The sequence below is a fragment of the Sorex araneus genome, chromosome X (assembly GCF_027595985.1).
Source record: "Sorex araneus isolate mSorAra2 chromosome X, mSorAra2.pri, whole genome shotgun sequence".
In the NCBI taxonomy this organism is placed as follows: Eukaryota; Metazoa; Chordata; class Mammalia; order Eulipotyphla; family Soricidae; genus Sorex; species Sorex araneus.
This window is the reverse complement of record NC_073313.1, coordinates 210,056,892-210,080,075: the sequence shown is the minus strand read 5'-3', so window position 1 is coordinate 210,080,075 and position 23,184 is coordinate 210,056,892. Positions and strand designations below refer to the sequence as shown.

The 23,184-nt window shown below is 38.3% G+C and overlaps 1 protein-coding gene across 1 annotated transcript in view; it reads right to left on the bottom strand.

The window, feature by feature from the left end:
* Positions 1-23,184, bottom strand: part of MTX2 (metaxin 2) — an 80,648-nt gene that overhangs the window by 20,066 nt on the left and 37,398 nt on the right. Inside the window, exons 2-3 of the mRNA XM_055122260.1 lie at positions 21,603-21,650; positions 20,584-20,630 (exon numbers count right to left, since the gene is read on the bottom strand). Coding sequence (XP_054978235.1) covers positions 20,584-20,630; positions 21,603-21,650 — 95 coding nt within the window. The remainder of the gene's footprint in view (positions 1-20,583; positions 20,631-21,602; positions 21,651-23,184) is intronic.

Here is a 23,184-nt window from a genome sequence, read left to right as displayed (position 1 = left end):
ACTGTGAGAACCACATCAAAAAGACCCTCATTGCCACAGCACTTTTTAATGCCTCACGCTTAAATACAAACTGTTAGCAAAGATCAATAAATATTTGAGCAAAGCCTCAATTATAAAATATAGGACCAGTAAGCTAAAGAAACAGTGCAAGGGTTAAGGCGCTTGCTATACACCAGGCTGACCCTGGTTTCACTCCACAGCACCACATATCATCTCCCAAGCACCAAGCCAGAAGTAAGCCCTGAGCAATGCCAAATGTGGCCAAAACCCCCAAGCTCCTCCCATCAAGAAAAAGTTGAGATTACACACACACACACACCCACACACACACCCACACACACACACACACACACACACACACGTCACAAGGAATTAAAAAAACAAAAAATGTTGAGGGCAGATAACCTCAAAGCAAAATTATAATGGCTAGGATTTATTGGGAAGTTACAATGTGACAGGAACTTGCACAAATGTTTTACAATTTGAGATTGGCACAAATATCCATATTTTTAGATACTGAAAAGTAATCCAATCAAAGCACACAGGAAAGATGGAAGAGAAGAAAAGGAAAGGAAAATAAGCATAGGCTAAAGAAAGGGGAAAGGAAAAGGGAAGGAGGAATTTTTTAAAAAACTGAAAATCATAAGTGTAGATGTCATTTCGACTATACTTTTTGGCTTTTCTGGGATATATTCCCAGCAGTGGTATTGCTGGGTCAAATGGGAGCTCAACCTCTAGTTTTTTGAGAATCGTCTATACTGTTTTCCAAAAGGGCTGAACTAGCCGACATTCCCACCAGCAGTGTAGAAGGGTCCCTTTCTCCCCACATCCTCTCCAGCAGTGGTTGCTTTTGTTCTTTTGGATGTGTGCTAGCCTCTGTGGTGTGAGGTGGTATCTCATGGTTGTTTTGATCTGCATCTCTCTGATGATTAGTGATGTAGAGCACTTTTTCATGTGTCTTTTGGCCATTCGTATCTCTTCCTTGGTAAAGTTTCTGTTCATTTCTTCGCCCCATTTTTTGATGGGGTTGGATGTTTTCTTCTTGTAGAGTTCAACCAGTGCTTTATATACCCTTGATATCAACCCCTTATCTGATGGGTATTGTGTAAATATCCTTTCCCATTTTGTAGATAGTCTTTGTATTCTGGTCGCTGTATCTTTTGCGGTGCAGAAGCTTTTTACTTATATGTTCATCGCAGCACTGTTTACAATAGCCAGAATCTGGAAAAAACCCGAGTGCCCTAGAACAGATGACTGGTTGAAGAAACTCTGGTATATCTATACAATGGAATACTATGCAGCTGTTAGAAAAAATGAGGTCATGACGTTTGCATATAAGTGGATCAACATGGAAAGTATCATGCTAAGTGAAATGAGTCAGAAAGAGAGAGACAGACATAGAAAGATTGCACTCATCTGTGGAATATAGAATAATAGACTATAAGACTAACACCCAAGAATAGTAGAAATAAGTACCAGGAGGTTGTCACCATGGCTTGGAGGCTGTTCTCTCATTCTGGGCAACTCAGAGAAGGGAACACCAAGTAAAATGTGGTTGTTGGTCATATGGGGGAAAGATGATGCGGGCCGAATATAGACTAGAGACAACACAATGGCCACTCAACACCTTTATTGCAAACCACAACACCTAATCAGAGATAGAGAACAAAAGGGAATACCCTGCCATAGTGGCAGTGTGGGGTGGGGGGAGACGGGACTGGGGAGGGGGGGAGGGATGTTGGGTTTACTGGTGGTGGAGAATGGGCACTGGTGAAGGGATGGGTTATCAAACTTTGTAAGGGAGAAACATGAGCACAAAAATGTATAAATCTGTAACTGTACCCTCACGTTGACTCACTAATTAAAAATAAACTATTAATAAAAAAAAAAACTGAAAATCAGGGGCTGGAGAGATAGCACAGCGGGTAGGGTGTTTGCCTTGCACTCGGCCAGCCCGGGTTCGATTCCCAACATCCCATATGGTCCCTCGAGCATTGCCAGGAGTAATTCCTGAGCGCATGAGCCAGGAATAACCCCTGTGCATCGCTGGATGTGACCCAAAAAGCAAAAAAAAAAAAAAAAAAAAAAAAAAGCTGAAAAGCAAAGCATACAAGAGACTGAGAAAACAGCAGTGAACGTTGCAACAACTCTAAAAACTAGAAGACAACAGAAAGTCTTCAAAATTCTATACAAAAATCTTGCCATCCTAAAAATCTACATGTGGTTAAAGCATAAAATAGAACAAGTGTCTCACAAGTAAGTTCTTAACATTTTTTATTTTAGGCACAGACACAGAACAGCAGATTAGAAACATGCCTTGCACATGTCCAGCCTGAGTCCTTGGCACCCCATATAGTCTCCAAGTACCATCAGGAGTGATCCCTAAGAGCAGAGCCAGGAGTAAGCTCTGAGCACTCCATGGTGTGACCCAAAAAACAAAAAATAATAATTTTATTTTTCATGTACCCTTTTCTCAGAAAGTAAAGAATATGCAATATAAAATATAATAATAAACCAAGAAAAAAAGAAGTGCATGGAATTCAGAAATTAGAGGACTTAAGAGTAAAGCAAGAGTCCTTTGATGGTAATAAACAGCAATAAGAAAATAGCTCTGAAGTGAGCCAGATAAAGGAAGTATCCCAATTAAAGAAGGAAAGGAGGTTTAAAAGTAGTATCTCCAAGAAAATTGTAAAAATGTTTGTGATATGTTTGATCTGTGTGTTTTACAATTCAGTTTGAGAGTTTAGGGGCAGAGAAGTATTTAAATGAATTAAATAAGTATCCACAGCACCAAAAAAAAAGAATATATTTATAGTATACTGTGAGTCACTCAGTCAAGATCAGTGTTTACACTCTATATTACAAGTTTTGAATATTAATTTAAAAATCTGAGAACTACTGAGGATGGAGAAGGGAAATAGGTAAAATAATCTCTTGCTATCAGGGTGAAGGGAGAGAGGCAGGAATGAAGACTTTGCTTTTCCCCAGTAAGCTTCTCCTACATTGCTAGTGGCAAGGAGTATTAACTGATCCAGCTACTTAGAAACTGTTTGGTAAAAGCTATTAGTAAGCAGATGTCTACCCAATCAGTCAAGAGAACCACCACCAAAAACATGCCACAAGGAAATGAGGGATAGCCACTAACATACATGTATAAGAAACACAGAACAGACTGATCAATAACAATCAAATACTGGGACCAACTCAAATATCCATTAACGTGAACAGCAAATTTGTCTCTGAAAGGCCTAACTCCATGCTTATATAACATGGACCTATTGCTACTATGAGAAAGAAAAATAATACAAAAGGATTATCATTTTTTGACTCTGAATTTTTAAAAGTATCTTAATTGGAAACTTTTCAATCATAGAAATTCTAAAACCACAGAGAAAATATTTACTGTGATCCTCCAAGAAAATTCTAAAATTTTATTTCTTCAGTAAGTGCTTCTGAGTAATATTTTCTGGGAACTCTAGCTCTGATATTTCACAAAGCTAGTTTTGAAAAATATACATTTCATCTATAAATAATTGAAAATAAGGCCAGGGATCTAAAGAAACCAGATCTGTTGCCATCAATCAAACCCCTAAAAATATCTTAAATCCAGGTCAGGAAACTTAGTCCAAGTGGCAAAGCATATGTATAAACTCCATTTCCATCCCCCAAACATTGCCAGGTGTGGCACCACTGGGTGTGCTCCCCATCACACACACACACACACACACACACACACACACACACACACACACACACAATACCATAAAAAGAAAAATTACAATGTAATATGAAAGTACTGGAAAATGGGGGGTCTGGGTGGAGGAAGCCCAGTCCCAATCCGAGCAGGCTAGGAGATCTCAGCCCCAGGTCCCTCACACCTTGATTCCTTTACCGGTTTCTTCATGAGAGAGGTCATCCAGATGTGTGGAGAGGGGCCTTGAGCATGGCTGTGGCTGTGTTTCTGAGGTCTTCGGCTGACAGGGCTCTGCTCAGGGCAGAGAGGGAAACTCAATCCGCCCTGCTCCAGGCACCAGAGCCTGGAGCACATAGCCAGGCACCAGAGACTGCAAACACTGCTGCTGCACTGAAGGTCCTACACAGCAGAACTTCGAGGCCCAAAGAACAGTAAGTGACATGGGTAAGAGTCACCAGGGATCAAACAGCCTCACGACAGACAAGACAGGCTTCCACGACAGACACTGCTCAGCTCTGCCTGGACACTTCTGTCTCTATTTTTAAGATATGGCCAAAAATATTTGCTGATAACTAGAAGTGGGTATAAAAGGGAAAGGACATGTCATACTCCTAAGATAATAAAAAATTTCTGGTAAAAACAACTAGAAAGATGGAGTTGCCATTTATTAAAGAAAACCTGTGGAGAAGAAGGGAAACTCGGGGATCTTTAGCAGGTCTTCTCTGATTCTCCATTGTGTTAGACTTCTGACAAAAAAGAAATAGCAAACAACTCTGCTCTTTTCCAAAAGCAAAAGCTGAAGGCACAAACAGATGCTTTGAAATCAGATAAGCAGTTTCTATTCAAGCACTGAGAAGACCCACCTTCAAGGACACAATAGAATTTATGTGAATCTTAGTAGTTCAGACTATCAAGGCATTAAAAAAAAGAGAAGAGCTACATATATTACACAAAATGAAAACACAATCCCAATGTTTTCATCTTTGACATATCTGCAACCCATCAAGTTTAAAAACTGAAGAGCTTAATTTCATAAATTAATAATTTCATAAATGAATCATAAATTAATAATTTCATAAATGATAATGCCTCAATAATTTTTTTAAATGACAAGCTGGACTGCCAAGTTTATGGCTTAGGAAACTTATCTCCTATGTGTGAACTTATCTCCTATGTGTGAGGCATTAGGTTTGCTACTTTGTACCTACCCCAGACTCCCAAAGAAAGAAAGAAAGAAGTAAATTTAACCATTTGGTTAAAAAAAAAAAAAAAAGCAGCTTTAAGAAGCTAAACAGCCATTCCCTACATACAACCCCAAATGTTTGAACATCTATTCTTTGATAAGGGAGCAAGAAATGTGAAGTGGAACAGAGAAAGCCCCTTTTAAAATGGTGCTGGCATAACTGTACAATCACATGCAAAAAAAATAGGCTTAGACCTCAGCCTAACACTATGCACAAAAATCAGATCAAAATGGATTAAAGACCTCAACATCAGACCAGAATCCATAAGGTACACTGAAGACAAGGTCGGTAAAACCCTCTACAATATTGAGGCTAATGGTATCTTCAAAGATGACATGCCACTGACCAACCAAGTGTAAACAGAGATAAACAAATGGAACTATATTAAACTAAGAAGCTTCTGCATCTCAAAAGAAACAAAGACTAAAATATAAAATATAAAGTCTTTATTTTCAGAGTAATAAACCAATTATATTCCAGAGAGAAATCTGCAATGAATCAATTAAATATAAACCCCCAAAATCATTCATTTCTCTCAGAAGAAACAATCATATAATGGCTCCAATCAGGAATAAGGAAATTATTTACAACACTGAAAATATAAATATACAAAATATCCCTTTTTAAAACTCTTATGTTTTTTAAATAAAACTCAGTTCAGAAAAGGGTGAAGCTCAATCAATCCTGGTAAAAAGAAAACACTCCCAGCCAGAATTCAAAGAGCATAAAAAGCTCTAAGTAGGGAAAATTTTGTTACCTAACACACAAAGTGCTCCTTAGAGACTCAATTTTATGTATTTATTTGAGGGGCGGGGCACAGGTCATATCCAGCTGTACTCAGGGCTTTACTATTGGTTCTGTGTTCAAGGGTCACTCCAGGGATCATATACAGTGCCAGGAATGGAACAGAGGTATAAAATATATTAATTCCCTTTCAACAAACTTTTAAACTCGATATTGAACCATTTACCAACAAGCAACACCAACTAACTTCTTTCCTTATTTCCAAAAATGAAATAACATTATCCGCCTTCTAAGTAAAATACATACCAATACTCTAATTGCATTTCTGCAATAAAACCAACAATCTGTCAATAAAAATATTAAAATAATTCAAAATTTCACCATCTCAGTCTTCCCTGCCCTGGGAGGAGCTTTCCTGCCACAGCCCCCATCCCCCAAAAATGGATGCCTGTGCCAAATTCGTCTCCACCCCCATCTTGGTCAGGAGCACCTTCCAGGTACTGAGCAGCAATCTGCCTGCTATAGGGCTGAAATGACAAAGATGCCTAAAGATGAGAGCGCCTCAGCAGCTTGGCAGCCCCACATCCTCACTTGTTCAGATCAGTGGGGCAGCTTCTTAACCAGTGCATTCCACTGACACAGCAGCCAAGTTCACTGGGGCTACCACAGTATGGGATGGCTGGCTTTGGAGTGGGGATTGAGACTATGTTTGAAAGCCTCATCGTGGGTTATGCAGGGACCTTTCCCTGAAGCAACAGCTCTTTTCAACTATGCCGTTCTGGGCTTGGCCCTCTCAGAGGCCATGTGATGGAGCCGTCTCCACCACCCATAGCTATTTCTCCTATGTTTCTTCTTTCCTGGATATTTTTCTTCCTGAACTTCTCCAGGTTGCCTGGGGGTAAATGGTTCACTCAGGGATGGACAGAGAAAAAACAAATAAATAAAGTATTAGTAAAACAGAAAAAAAAGATTAGTTCAAAATTTCAAAACTTAATAAGGTTTTTAAAGATTTCATGCTTTACAATGATTAAAAACATGGAATCCAAGGGCCTATAAACATAGTTTCTAAATGTATGTAATTCCCAATAAAGTTATTCAAATTCTAGTTAGGGAATATTTGTTTTTGAGTCTACTAGGTAAAGTTATACTTAAACAGCAGCCCTCAAGTTTTCTTCCTCAGGACAAAACATCTATTCATTTCTTAATACAATTTGTGATATTTTATGGAAAATATACTAAGGATTTTAAAGGGTACAATGCCAGTTTAAGGGCATAAAGTAAAAAGATCAGGACACAAAAGAAAAACCCATGCCAACAACTAAGAAATTTTTCTTTCCAGCTTTGAGGAGGCATGTTTTAAAGTTAAAAACCATAAACTGATATATCTACATAATAATCTATTTTTTCTATCAAACAGCTACAGAGCTTATAATTGAAATAATGTATCTAAGGTTACAAATGAAAAGTGTTAGTTATCATTCTTAAAGTGACAGATTAAGTTCCTAATTCAGTTAAAGTAATAGCTGTATTTGTAGTTTAACATAAATTAAGACCTTAATTATATTGTGACTATTTTAAACAAAATAACAAATTCCTTTGTACCTGGAAATGTAATTTATAGCAAAGCCAGGTTCATTTTCCAAACCTATCTATTTCACACTGCAGAAGTGCTCTGGTATAATGGTATAATGTAATTCTTGTTACAGAATGGTGAGAGTAGAATCGCTAAAAGCACAGAAGAGGTTTGAAGATAAATGAAGATGCTATTCATTCAAGGGTAATTTCATCTTAGAACTATATGAAAGATGTTTCTCTCACACTGGATAGTGTATGGCCTCAAATGTAAGTGTATTTTCAGCTCAAATATAATGCTGCTAGATCGATTATGTTGATACTGGATATCTAATAATGAAGAATTCTAGACTTCTTCTGTTTAAAAAAGAGACTGTCATTTTTACCATCTTACTGCTATATCTTTATTGTGATGTTTTAATACTAGAAACCCTGCTTTCTATTTACTTTAGAAGCAGAATATGTTTGGGATTCCAATCTTTCAAATTATAGACATGTAAAATTGTGCAAAATTATAAATATATTTATATTAGTAAGACATTTTATAATCATTTTACAAATGATTATAAAACATCCAGTATAATCATTTAATATTTTACTAATTACTAAAAATGACAACTTTAATAGCCACTTAATTTTATTTTGAATATATTTTATTTTTAAAATTCTAAGACTGTATCATACCATTTATGTGTTGGGAATGAATACTAATATTGATAAATTTTTAATCTGCTGAATTGTTTGCAATTTAAATTTAGTTATCCATTCTAAAGATCATATTTTATATACTTAGATCATTTCAGGTTTTATAAGCGTAAATCACCAAAATGCTTTAAAATACTTTGATATAAAAGACATTTGATATGAATAATTTAAAATCATTAATATCAAGAAAACTTATGCAACCTCCATTTCACTCCTGGCTCTGTGCTCAGGAATCACTCCCTGAGGGCTCAGGGGACCATATGGGATGCCAGGAATCAAACCCAGGTCAGTCTCATGCAAGGCAAACACTCACCCCCTGTACTATCTCTCCAGCCCAAGATACTGATGAATTCTGAAAGCTCCCTTTCGTAGTAAATGTTCATTAAATTTCTCTACCCCTTAGCCTTCCTTTCCTACTCCTAACCTTGAAGTGGATAAAATCTCATTTTGTAAAGGATAATTAAAGAGAGAGGGGAAGACCAACTTTAAAAAACTAAAATGTTACTTTATGAAACCTTATGACAGTTATATCAATAATTGTTTTCAAAAGACTGATATCCTATTAATGCTCTATTAAAATATATCCACTGGCATCATCCTACTTGAACCCCTCAGATTAACTGCCACTTAATGGCATACAACTAGAGACAAATTTGTTTAGAGCAATAAAAATACCCAAACTGAAAATTCAAAATAAATTTCTCTAAAAGTCTACAGATAAGCTGTCTACTGTGGCCACATGAATAGCGTATTACTTTACAGCAACTTTATTTTCATAATCACAGTTGTTTCTCTATAGCAACAATTGACCTGTAGTCCCAAAGGAAATAGATACTCCTTCCTGCTCTCCCCAATCATTACAGACATTAGAAAATTTCCTTGTTATTACGAATTAATACATCTAACTAAAATGCACCCTTACCCAAAAGGAACTGAGTTAACAGATTTATCAACAAAAAAATGAGCAGGTTAATTTACCAACAGATCTGACATGGATCTGATATGGTAGCGTCCACGGCACACCACTAGTGGAACCTACAAAAAAGCTAATTTTGTTTTAAACGATACAACATGTTCACAGAAAGAAAAGGTTTGTCCTCCTGCTCCCCGCCCCCCAACACACACACACACACACACACACCACCACCACCCTTACCCTCTAATTTTATTCCTTTTATTTTGCTGGAGGTCACACCCAATGGTGCTCAGATCTCACTCCTGCTCAGAAAACACTTCAGGCAGATCTCAGGGAACCATTATGTGGTACCAGGAATCAAACCTAAGACAGTTGTGTACAAGGCATGGATCTTAACCACTGTACTATCTCTCCAACCCTCCTTTTATTTTTAGAGATAAAACATGGAGAAAAGGGGGCTGGAGCGATAGCAAAGCGGGAAGAGCATTTGCCTTGCACACGGCCGACCCGGGTTCAATTCCCAGCATCCTATATGAGCACTGCCAGGAGTAATTCCTGAGTGCAGAGCCAGGAGTAACCCCTGTGCATTTGCCAGGTATGACCCAAAAAGAAAAAAAAAAAAACATGGAGAAAAGAGAATAGTAAATGAATCTCTCTTAGTCTCATCTTAAAATGTTGTTCTGACTCAAAAAACAGATTACTTTTCATACAGTCTTTATTTTTTTTAATGAATCACCGTGATGTGCAGTTACATGTACAAACTTTCATATTTCAGTCATAAAATGATCAAGCACCCATCCCTCCACCAGTGCCCATTTTCCATCAATATTCCCAGTATCCCTCCCACCACCCCCACCCCATCCCCCCACCTGTCTCTGTGGCAGGCACATTCCCTTCTACTCTCTCTCTCTCCTTTTGGATGTTATGATTTGCAATACAGGTATTAAGTGGCCAACATATTTGGTCTATAGTCTACTTTCAGCATGCATCTCCCAATCTCCCATCCCAAGCAAGCCCTCCAAGCCATCATTCACTTAGTGGTCCCTTCTCTATCCCAGCTTCCTTTTCCCCCAGCATGTTCATGCACTCTTTAATAATGATTATTAATATAAATTTTCTCTTAATATATGGGGTTGGAATGCTAATATAGTAGGCAGAAAGTTTGCCTCTCATGCAGCCAGCCTAGATTCAAACCTGGCACCCCATAAGGTCCCCCAGCCCCATGATGAGTGATCCCCGAGCAGAGAGCCAAAAATAAGCCCTGAACACTGCTAGGTGTGGCCACACCCCGAAAAATTTTTTCTTGCTTCTTTTTAAATTGGCTTTAGATACACTAACCAAAATTGTCTAAAACTTACCAGAAAGTAATATTCAATATAAAAAAAATCATAAAATGTATTTAACCTTTGAAGTCAAAATAATTACTAGTTTAGCATTCAATATCATCTTGTATTTCTAATGCTTTTTCAAAGATTTTGCATGGTTTACCCAACTTGAGATATAAAAAACCTCATTATATAGACAAGATAGCCTGCATCTATCATAATGCAAAGATCCAAAAAGTGAAACAAATAGCCTTAATGTATTTTGTACTGCTTAATGTAATCTATATTTTATAAGATATAATTTGTGTTGGGGCTGGAGCTATAGCACAGCAGGTAGGGTGTTTGCCTTGCACGGCAACTCCAGGTTCAATTCCCAGCATCCCATAGGTCCCCTGAGCACCACGAGGAGTAATTTCTGAGTGTAGAGCCAGGAGTAATCCCTGTGCATCACTAGGGACATGTGTGACCCCCCCCCAAAAAAAAAAGAAAAAAAGAAAAAAAAGAAGATAGAATCTGCTACAAAAATGTCAGAAATAACTTTTGAAATACTCATCCAACTAATTTTAGATAAAAACTCAAAGATCTGGGGCTGGAGCAATAGTACAGCAGGGAGGGTGTTTGCCTTGCACCCGCTGACCTGGGTTCGATTCCCAGCATCCCATATGGTCCCCCGAGCACCGCCAGGAGTAATTCCTGAGTGCAAAGCCAGGAGTAACCCCTGTGCATTGCCAGGTGTGACCCAAAAAGAAAAGAAAAAAAAAACACACACAAAACTCAAAGATCTGTGTCACTGGGATGGAATAATATACAGCGAAGTATTATGAATAAATTCTTAATTCTGAACTCCTGGGTTACACATTTCAGCTAGGTCAACCACTAACATATAATTTTGGGAAAACTGCTTAAACTCTCTACCCCACCCTCCTAATCCAAAAATAAGGAAAACAGATAAACCCGGAGCCGCTGAGCGCGAATCGGACCCTCTGCGGCGCTTAAAGACTTTGACTCCAAAGATGTAACACATTCGGGCATCCAGTGCAGCACCCGAGAGCAATGCATTGGGACACCAAACTGGGCTACAACTCGGTGCTGCTGGGGGTGGATTTCCCCCCCCCCCCACCCTGTCTTCCTGCATGGAAAGCGGCGGGCTGGCGGCACCATGTGGCAGGCGCCATCTTCTGATTCCAGACCCAAAGGTATTCGGATTTTACTTTGGGGGCTCCCAGGAACTCATGGGAAGGGGGCGTAACCGGCACGCCCTCGGCCCAGATAAACCCGGAGCCGCTGAGCGCGAATCGGACCCTCTGCGCCTAAAGACTTTGAATTCAGAGACTTCTTACAGCAATGCACTGGGACTGTGAGCTGGGCTATGTAATTTCTGGCAGAATTCTCCCTGGACTTTATACAGAAATCCAAAACCGCGCGGACGCGGGACTTAACATTTATAATCGTTCAGCAATGTGAATTGGTTCCATTTGAACAGGTCTGACTTGGGGGGGAAACTCCAAATAATAACAGTAAGTTTTTGTTGAAAATATTGAAGGTTTTTAATGTAGCAGCCACCTCTGGACTGTGAACTAAGCAAAAACCCCACGCTGGCCGACGTGGCGTGGCGTACACCATACTATGAGGCGCAGGAAGGGGGATGAGGGGGAAAAAGAAAAAAAAAAAAAGGGAAAAGGAAAAAGAGAAAAAAAAAGAGAGAGAGAGAGAGAGTTATGTCAACTATAGTGAGTTTTGTGTTGAATTATGGAATGTAATCAAGGTAAAGAAAAAATGAAGTGAAATTCATTAGTTATACAGTAGGGGGTACGGGGTGGGGGCGGGGGGTATACTGGGGTTTCTGGTGGTGGAATATGGGCACTGGTGAAGGGATGGGTGTTTGAATATTGTATAACTGACATATAAACCTGAGAACTTTGTAACTTTCCACATGGTGATTTAATAAAAATTAAAAAAAAAATAAGGAAAACAATACTATCTACTTTATAGGATTGTTGTGTGTGAGGATTATCTTTAAAACCTAAAATATATCAAGATTTGGCACTAAGGTAAGTGCTATTTAAGTTTTATTTACAGTAAGTATTGGTCTTACCTACCATTATCTGTGAAGTGGGAATATAATAGCACCTACCTCACAGAGGTTAAGGATTAATGAAACTAATAAGAATAGTGTTCAGAACAGTGATGAGCACCTGGTAGCCACTGGATGAATGCTTTTTTTTGCTTGTCTCCATAATTAGTGAGCTCCATGAGCATGAGCACAGCTTCAGTTTCCGGTTCTTTAAATGATGAGATTAACAATAATACCCAACACTAGTTTGTGACAAGGACTCAGTGAGAGGCTTTACATTAAAGCTTATAGAAAGGTGCTTTACATAACAAGAGCACTCAATAAACATTCACTTTAAAAACAAATCCTAGGACTGGAGTACATCCTTTACATGCAAGAGGCACGGGTTCAAGCTCTAGTTCCATGTGGTTGCCTGAGCAGTGAGCGGGTAGCAGTCTGAAATACCACCAAATGTGGTCCCAACACACCTTCCCTGCCAAAAGAGCCCAAATCTTACCCAATGTTATGAAAATAGTCTTTGAATAAATGCATTCAATATTACCATGTGTTGGGCTGGAGTGATAGCACAGTGGTAGGGTGTTTGCCTTGCACGCGGCCAACCCAGGTTCAATTCCTATGCCCCTCTGGCAGAGCCTGGCAAGCTACCCGTGGCGTATTTGATATGCCAAAAACAGTAACAAATCTCACAATGGAGCCGTAACTGGTGCCCGCTCAAGCAAATCGATGAGCAACAAGATGACAGTGATAGTGATTAACATGTCTTAGGAAAGGCACTAGAGGGCAATTACAAAATTATCAATGTTCACATAAATTTTTAAATGCCCAAAAACTTTTCTTAAATCTAACATTTAATTACTTCAGAGCTTTTTAATCCCTCACACTTCAATGTCTCCTGCTGACAGTGATTATGTAGACCTTTATCAAACACAAGAACACAAGGAAATAAGCAAAATTCACTGTATATTTAATCTATGCCATGTACTTTTCTAAGTGCTTTATATTTGTTAAAACAAGCAATCCCCATGACACCCAACTGAATACCTCCTAGTACAACTATCTTACACTGACAAAACTTGAAACAAAATGTACTGTTTAAAACATGCTATATTTGGAAAAGAAATCAACAACTCACTTCATTTGTGAAATCTGCTATAAAAGAATATATATTGAATCAGTAAAAACACATTTTTTAAAATGGAATCACTGAGATACTTACAAAGCTGTGCATAATTAGGTTTCCATCATACAATATCCCAACACCCATCCCTCCACCAGTGTACATTTCCCAGCAACAGTGTCCCCAATATCCCTCCCATTACCTTCCTCCCCTACCCTGTTATCATTGGTTTTTCCTTTCTGCCTTGTCACAAAGAGTTTGGGTTTGTCTGGTAATAATCTCTAAACAATTTTAGACAACATTGGTATGTCCTGTTTCCCTTGCCACAAGGAGCTTAGGTATATCGGGTCACGCCCATCTAAGTGCTCCCGAGTCACTCCCATTCCTTTGTCTATCTGTAACCACTTCTCTATGCTCTCTTTCCCCAACCAGTTAATCAGCTTTTCCCCTAATGTTAATTTGTTAATTTGTAAGGTCAGACCTTTCTATGACACTGAACTTGTATTGTAAGTTAATATTGCCTTTCTCCTCTCCTTGTGCTTTTGAACAGTTTACTTTAAAGCAATGTCCTTTTTGTATGGACAAAGAAAGACAGTTGTTAATATGCTTTGGCAACATGGGATTTAACTGACTTTGAATATTATTCACTCCCGGGCATCTACTTTCTTGACTTAAGCCTCAGCTGCCCTTACTTCCTAGCATCCCCAAAAGCAGGATCCCGACGAGGGATGGGATGGACCCAGGGAAAGCAATGAGTTATGTGCTACCCTGGCATCCAGATGGGCCTGGCCAAAATGCCTAATGCTTAACTATAAGTTAAGAGCTTGGTCATAGACAAATGCTGTCATGATCCAAAAGCAACGACGAGACAAGGACTCTGCTAGGGATAGGAAAGACTAATCTGGCCTGAGCACTGTAGTCTGAGATCGAGGTGACCCCAGGAGAGCAATTCTATAAGCTTAATGCATCTCTTGCTATGTCCATACAAAATGATTAATATTATGAATATTTATATGTTAGTTGGACAAGGAGAGGAGAAACACACCCAAGGGATTCCGCTCTTGGGTGGGTTGTCCTGCTGGAAGAGAATCTGTCCTGGAAGCAGCATCCTCTGAGGGAAAGAACTTTACCCCTATTGATTGTGACCACACCTATGTGTAAGCCCCAACCCCTCATGCTTGGGGATTTAACTAGGCTGTGAGAGTGGGCTGGGGACCAGTCCCAGTGCCAGATCTGGAGAAGCCAAATCAAGATCCAGATCCAGAGGAGAAGGAGAATAAAGTAGCATGGGGGAAGAAGAAGCAGGAGGAGAATCAGAGGAGAATGGAGATGGGAATGGAATAAACTGCAACTGAGACAACTAGCCTGGCCCTCGTTCCTTCCTTCGCCTGCCTCGTCATCGCCATCAACCTCCCTGGGGTGGGCAAAGCGGCTGGAGACTACCGAACGTGGGCGGTGGGAGAGATAGAGCGCCGCTGCCCGTGTCCCCCTTCCTTTTTGCTTTTTGTGTGTTTACACAATCTCTCTCTCTCTCTCTCCCTCTCTCTCTCTCCCTCTCCCTCTCCCTCCCTCCCTCCCCCTCCCTCCCCCCATGCTCTCCCCCTTTTGGTTGGGTTTTGTGGTTTACAATACAAATACTGAAAGGTTGTTGTACAGTGGGTTAAAGAGGAAATCAATGAAGAAATCAGAAGATTCCTGGAAACAAATGACACATATTTTCTGAAGTAAATCAAATAAAACTACTGTAGAAAACTGTGGAATTCACATGGTTTTATTTTAAGGCATTTTCAGATTTGTGCTGTCCAATATAAGTGCCACCAGTTACATGTGGCAACTGTGCTCTTGAAATATGGCTACCAAAAATTAAAACATGTGCTGGAAGTATAAATACCTATAATTTTAACTGAATAAAGAATTCAAAATAACCACATTAATTTTGTGCTGATCATATAAATGATAATGTTTTAATACAATGGATTTAACTACATATATTTAAATGTATTAGAATAAATTCTGCATGTTTCTTTTTACCTTTTTCATATGGTTACCAGACAACTTTAAACCATGCTATGTGACCATTTCTCTAGTGGACAATTTGGATTAAATAAGGGATAATAAACAGTAAGAACGACTTGTTATCAGGGATACGGAATGGTTCAGTGACTGAAAAACATCTGCCTAGCAAGAAAGAGATCACTCAGTGCTACGAGATATACTAAGCACCTCCTGGTAGCGCTGCTGGTTGAGCTTAACAGCTCTGCTGTCTGTGATCCCCAGCATTACAGCAATTTGCAAGCACACTGTATGTGTGAGCACCACAACTTAAGGGGTGCAACACTCAGAGAACTCTGCAACTAAAAGGTTGTTTGGCCACCAGTGCCTGGAAGTACAGTCCCTGTGAGCACCTGTGCAAGCACTACAACCTAAATGGATGTCAGTACCAAAACTAAATTAGGCAACTCTCAGCCAGCACCACAATTAAGGAATGGAATTCTCAGCAATCAACATGCAAAGTACCACAATTAAACAGGGACAGGAAAGGGGAAATTTTTTAATGAATCATCAGAGTTCTTTCTCTAGCAATGTAATTTTAAAACACTTCCCTCAAAATGGAGTGTGTGTATATACAGACAGCTGAAGTGAAGCAAAGGAATAATTAGTATACTCTACACTTCTACATGCAAGAATTTTTGGGGGGCCACACCCAGTGGTGCTCAGGGTTTACTTCTGGCAAGCTAGGGGGACAGTATGGGGTGCTGGGAATTGAACTCCGGTCAACTGTGTGCAAGGCAAACGCTCCACCCAATGTACCAATGTACTATCACTCCAGCCGCACAAATTTACAAGTACTAAGTGAGATTACTCTGTAAATAAAGAAAGAAAACAGGAACCGAGAGCCGCGGCACGAGAAACGGACCCTCCGCGCCTATTGACTGTGATCCTGAGGTCTCCTAACCCATTTTGGCACCAGAGCGGATGCTTGAGCCATCATGCATTTTGACTGTGAACTGAGCTACAACCTCGTGCAGCCCGGGGAGGGATTTTTTTCCCTCTCCGCCCCATTCTTCTGAGCGAAAATGGCGGCAGCGGTAGCAGCCACGCGGTAAGAGCCACCCTCTAAGACCCCTCAACCAGGAGGTAGGACTTTCTTTAGTGACGTAGCCTGTAGGTGGTCCTGGGAGGGGGGGCGTTCCCGGCGCGCCTTCCGCCCAGAGATGAACCGAGAGCCGCGGCACGAGAAACGGACCCTCCGCGCCTATTGACTGTGATCCTGAGGTCTCCTAACCCATTTTGGCACCAGAGCGGATTCTTGCAGCCATCCATTTTGACTGTGAACTGAGCTAAAATATTAGAAACCCAAAACTCAAAGTCTTCACTCTTAGCAATGAAGAGAAATTATTAGATGATGCCTATTCAGCAGGCCTGATTTTGGGGGAAAATTTCCAATCAATAATAGTGAGTTCTGTATGGAAATGTGGAATGTACTCAATATATAGAGAGAATAATGGGAATATCATTAGCTACTTAGATGGGAGGTGGGGTGGGAGGGGGGTGTATTGGGGTTCTTGGTGGTGGAACGGGTGCACTGGTGAAGGGATGGTGGATTAATCAGTATTTGACTATGACTTAAACCTGAAAGCTTTGTATTTTTTTCTTTTTTTCACAGTGGTTCAATAAAATATTTCTTTAAAAAAAAAATGAAAGAAAGAAAACAAATCTGAGAAAATAACTTCCATTGGGGGGATGGCAATTTTATTTTCTTTTAAAATGAAATCATAATGGCTCCTTTCATCAATAAACTCCAATTATTTACTTCCAGAAGTTATAAATACCTATGTCTATGCAGTAACTAAGATTTAAATTTCCCAATGGCTTAACTGACAAAATATCTAATGTCTGACATCTGGTATCTTTTAGAAATATCCAGTGTAAAGATAGCTGTCACATTATTTTTGATGAACTTTATACATTAAAGTGATTCTTCTAAATGAATACTGGACTACTATATAGAATAAAATTACTCCAGAGTTAACATCAGATATCTGGGAAAGTCACATTTATAGTCATGGCTACTATCAGCTGTCAAGCCCAAGAATATTGAAGAAATCCAAGAATTTTTTAATATATCATGGTTTATTTATCATCTAAGTGACAAATGCAGAATAACAAAAAAAATTGAAATAGTTGAGCAAAATTCTGCATTTTAAAAGGTCCTTTTCACTGCTTTTTTCTAATTACAACTATGAGGAGCCATAGTCAGAAAGTAGATTAATAGGAACCATAATAAATTAATTATTAAATAAAGCACATACTAAGATTTGTTTTCTTTCCTTCCCCAGATATTTTTTTAACAGTATCCATATCTTGGTTTGCACTGTAAACAGTTAAACAGCCTACTGTGGGATATCTCAGTACTGACACAATTTACTTTGAAGCTCAGTGACATGTCGTCGTGGAGGGACCATTCTGTGCACTGGAGAGATCAAAAACATCTTTGCATCTACCCAAGAGATGCAAATAGTTGCTGTGCTGATGGTATAATGGTGCATCTGCCTTCCAAGAGATGCCAATAGCACCCTTCCTAACAGCTGTGACAACCAAAAATGTCTAAACTGCTCAATGTATTCTGTAGGGCAGAAATCTCCCTTGTTTAAGAGCCAATCATAGAGAGCTTGCTCCAGTATCATATGCACACATGCATTAAGAACCACTGATATGTTCCTACCAAATTTAGTGAAAATTATTCCAGTACTTATTTTCAGAGGCTGATATTCAGAGGAGATTCTGGACAGCTTCAGCATGGAAACCAGCAAACTTTGTAAAACCATACAGAGATTACCATGGTGTGCTTGTATTTGTGCATGAACACTAGGATATTTTCTAGAAAAATACTCTATGTCATTCATTAGATTCCAAAAGATTTATTACAAAAATGACCATTTAGGGGCTGGAGCAATAGTACAGCGGACAGGGTGTTTGCCTTGCACGCGGCCGACCAGGTTCGATTCCCAGCATCCCATATGGTCCCCTGAGCACCGCCAGGGGTAATTCCTGAGTGCAGAGCCAGGAGTAACCCCTGTGCATCGCCGGGTGTGACCCAAAAGAAAAAAAAAAAAGACCATTTAAAATAGGATTGAAAGGGGCAAGAAAAATAGTACAGTGGGTAGGGCACTGCCTTGCACATGGCAGACCCAGGTTCCATCTCTGGTATGTGATATGGTTTCCAGAGTAACACCAGAAGTGAACTCAAAGCACAAAGCCACGAATAAGTTCTGACCACCAACAGGTGCAGCCATGGCCCAACCCCTTAAAAAAATAAAACTAAATTAAGAAAGAGTATTTCTGCAAAAGACAGTATGAATGTTGAAAGCGCATGCCTAGCATACTTGTGTGGGACCTAAGCTTTGGCATCACATGGCCAACTGCTACCCCACACCACCAGGTGTACAATCCTGGTAGGCCCCGAAATACTCTGTACAGGGCCTCTACTTATTTAAAAAAAAAAAAAAAAAAAAAACAGGAAGAATGTGGGGTTTTTGGGGTTTTTTTTTTTTTTGCTTTTTGGGTCACACCCGGAGATGCACAGGGGTTACTCCTGGCTTTGCACTCAGGAATTACTCCCGGCGGTGCTCAGGGGACCATATGGGATGCTGGGAATCGAACCCGGGTCGGCTGCGTGCAAGGCAAATGCCCTACCCGCTGTGCTATTGCTCCAGTCCAGGAAGAATATTTTAACTAAAATATTCACTGCACTTTGCAGTTACCTTTTGGAAGATAAAAAGATTTGAAATAAAACTTTATATACAAACAATGCACTTATGCTGTTATCAGTCAAGACTGAGTTTACATCTAAAAACCCCTTGTGCAGCAAACATTTACTGAGTACAGTCTATGTGCTAAGCATTATGGTATCAGTATTTGAGGGTTAACCTTAAATTTCATCTACCTCCAAAGAAAGGCTAACAAATAGCACTATAAAGTTCTTATTCATTGCATATAACCAATTGAGAACTTCTGATACTCAAATTTTAACAATAAAAAGAAAGTATACTAGTTATAATACTAGTGCCTAAAGAGAAAAGAGCAAATAAGTAATATAAACATAATTTATATTCTTGGTAAACAGATATAAAATAAATCTTCTGAATGCCTTAAAGATACTCATACTCATACATATAAATCATTGTCAAGCATTTCTTCCCTCTTTCCCTTTCTGCCCTGCCTTAAAACAAAGTAAAAATGTGCTGATACACTACATAATCAGACATAGTTATTAAGCCCAAAAAATGGCACCAAGTGAAATTTCAAACAATGTAATAAAATGGCCCAAAACATCATGCCCAGAACATGGCAAAAGTTCACAAAGTCCTTTTCTTCCATTTTACCTTTTCTCAAGAAACTCAATTTGTTCCAATAAACATCAGGTGTCTTAAATTTCTCTTGTAAAGACTTTTAGATGATGCATATTAAAATCATCTTTGCAATCCACAAAGCTAACAAAATAAATAGTAAGTAGATAAAATTTTTGAATAATTTTAATTCTATAAACTACAAAACATCTCTCTCTTTCTAAAAGCACCCAATCCCTAAGAATCACATTTTTCCTAGAGTTCAGTTTAATGTTTATAGGACCACTAATCTTTTCGGATTACACAACTGTGATATAAACTGAACAGCTATTGCATTCAATAAGTGTACTGGGGATAACAAATGTTAATGTAATCAATAAATATAGAAGGGGTGGCAAAGGAAGTATACACTTGCTTTTATGATTACCAGGCAACTCATATTAATATATAACGAGTATAATGAGAATGCTTTAAAATACGTAATAAATAATTCTTTACAAATAAACCAGAAAATAATTCTATATCCATAAATGAACATATCATCCAAAATAATACCATGAAAACTCACCAAAAGCAAAAGAACTACCAAGAAACATAACACATCTAGCACAGAAGTGATTTTCATAAAAAAGGATGAATAATGAAGATTCGAATGTTTATTATATTTATATAGTGACAACAATTAACTGAATAATGCTACACAATAAAATTAGACTTCACAAAAAGGCATTATATTCATAATGGTAAATCACAGAAAATTTCTTTACAATATCAAACTGTCAGGATGGGAAAAAATAATTGCGACACTAAGTGAAGAAATATTACATTATTTACATATTTACCTGCACAGCAAGAGAAGCTGCATTGTCAGAAAGCAAAATTTGCTCCCCTGTTGAAATACAATGAAGGAATGAGTCAAAAGTGTGACTACTGATAAAGATCAAATATATTCATATTCTTATTTTGAAAAGCTATTTGTATATTTTAAAATGTAGACTAACAAAATTTCGCTAACATAATTATAAATTTCTATAACAATGTGGTATTAGTTTTTAATAAATTATAACATGAAAATTATAATTAAACAAGACCAGTTCCTCTAAAACTATCTGTTCTTTGACTGCATTTTATCAGCAAGATATAATTAAAATAGCCCATATAAAAATGAACTCATTTTTCAGGTTTTAAGAAATATTCCTCATCTTTTCATTAAGTATGACTGTATGTGTTCAAATGTCTCTAGTTAAAAGTAAAGCATTCAAAATCATATAAAACCAGCTTGCAGTTAATATTGCTCAGTGTGTCTAGGTCTGTCACACAAAAGAAAGATGACAAGTTCGCTGCAATAAAAATTCCATGCTTAGAAGACTAGGGTTGCTGCCTATTAGTCTTCATTACTTTGCAGTCTTCTGACAACTGTAGCAGGCTGCTGAGCCCCAAATGGGGTCCATAATGTGATCTGATGATATATGAAGAGCTGCTAAAGGGAGCCTGAACCATCCTAGCCTATACATTTTAACAGTTCCTTTTTACTGAGAGCCCACTTTACCACAGGACTTCAAAAATCTGCTGTGTCAGCTATTGGTGCAGTAAATCTGCCAACTGCTCCTGCAACCACATCATTTTACACTGCCTACAGCAGCCAATATAATGAGTCAATAATAAACTAAGAACCTCACAAGCCATGAACACTTAGTTTTCAAAGTCAGATACAAGTTTAGATAAAATCTCCTAGACAAATTCTACAAGAGTATCCCTTCTCTAATGTTTTATGTTCTTGTTGCAGTAAATTACATTATTGAAGAAATTTTTATAATAAATAGATGTTGATACAAAGCCATTTTTAATTGTGAACAATTACCTTTCAGTTGCTGATATAATGTAGCATTTTCAGGCCAAGGTTCTGCAGCTGCAGGAACAAAGCAGGGATAATTAGGCACACAGAGCAAAGACCATCAATAGTCAACCAAATAAATAAGCACTGATGTTTGCCTAGAGCATTTAAAGTCAATTGCCAAGTTATCTTAAATATGGAGACTAATCCACACTCCTTTAGAGTATTATGGTAACCTGGATAAATTAGATCATTTTGTTTGAAATCCATATGTGGATTACTATGTGTGGCAATACTTTTTTATGAAGAGAAAGTAGAAGACAACATCTTGCCCAATCAAAAGAAAAATTTTAATAACACAGCCTAATGCTGCTATATCTTTAAACCCATATCTCAAAAAGTAAAATAAAATCAGACATCTCACTGATACTCAGACACACTAAAATTATATATATATATATACAGAATTTCGATTCACTACCAAAAATATTAGTGAGACTTGGTATTCATAATATTTTACGGTTATAAGTACTTGTAATATTTAAACCTCTTGATGAATCCTTTTGTATTCTAGAATGTTTCACTGCCTTGAACCTACCACTACCTCCACAAAAATTAAGGTAAGTTAAGAAGCAGTTTTGAAGCAATAAGTACGTAATGATGCAAAATTAAGCTGCTGGTAAAGCAGATTTTAGGTCTAAAACTAGGCTTGACCTTGACTCTCAATGTCTCATCTAGAGAAGAGTTTAGCTAAAAAGAAATACTGGTAATCTAACAGTGCTTAGGAAAAAAGCACTATATTTGAATTTTGTCTAATCAACTGCACATGCCCCCACTGATGGGGATATATGATAAAATTGCCCCCACTGATGGAGATATGATAAAATTCTTGAATAATTTCTTGTAAAAGCCATAAAACATCAAAATCACCAATTCTAATACAGTAACTACATTTGCTCTCAGCATGAAAGTAAACAGATGAAATAAACAAAAAATGAATTTTTCTAACTGACATAACCCCCTCTCTGACACTGCATTAAATATTTAAATGATAATTATAGCTGAAAATTTTAAAACAAATTTGTACATGGTAATTTTTTTTCTACTTTTTTGTTCTTGGGCCACATCCAGCAGTGCTCAGGTTCCCTTTCAGCAGTGCTCAGAGAACCATGCCAGTGTCAGAGATTAAACAAATGGCTCCCACATGCAAAGCAAGCAGACACTAAATTTTTTTCTTTGTTAAGTCTGTGGGTTTGGGGGTCACATCCAACAATGCTTAGGGTTTACTCTTGGGGCTCTGCTCTCGGGCTTAACAATACTCAGTACCCTGCTAAAGATCAAATAAACATTTGACGCGCCTTACTCCTATACTAGCTCTCTGGCTGCACAATTATTTTTCTTACGACTGATCATTAAGATGTAATAAAATAGCTCCAAGAAAGGAAGTTCCTTGACTTGCTTTTACTTACATATTAGAATGAAAAAGAAAACACAGCAATATTACTATGCATTAGTAATACTATTTATGGTTTGGGCTATACAATCCTGGATACAAATTCAGTGACAGTGACAGTATAACATCATCCAATAGATATCATACATAGTTTTA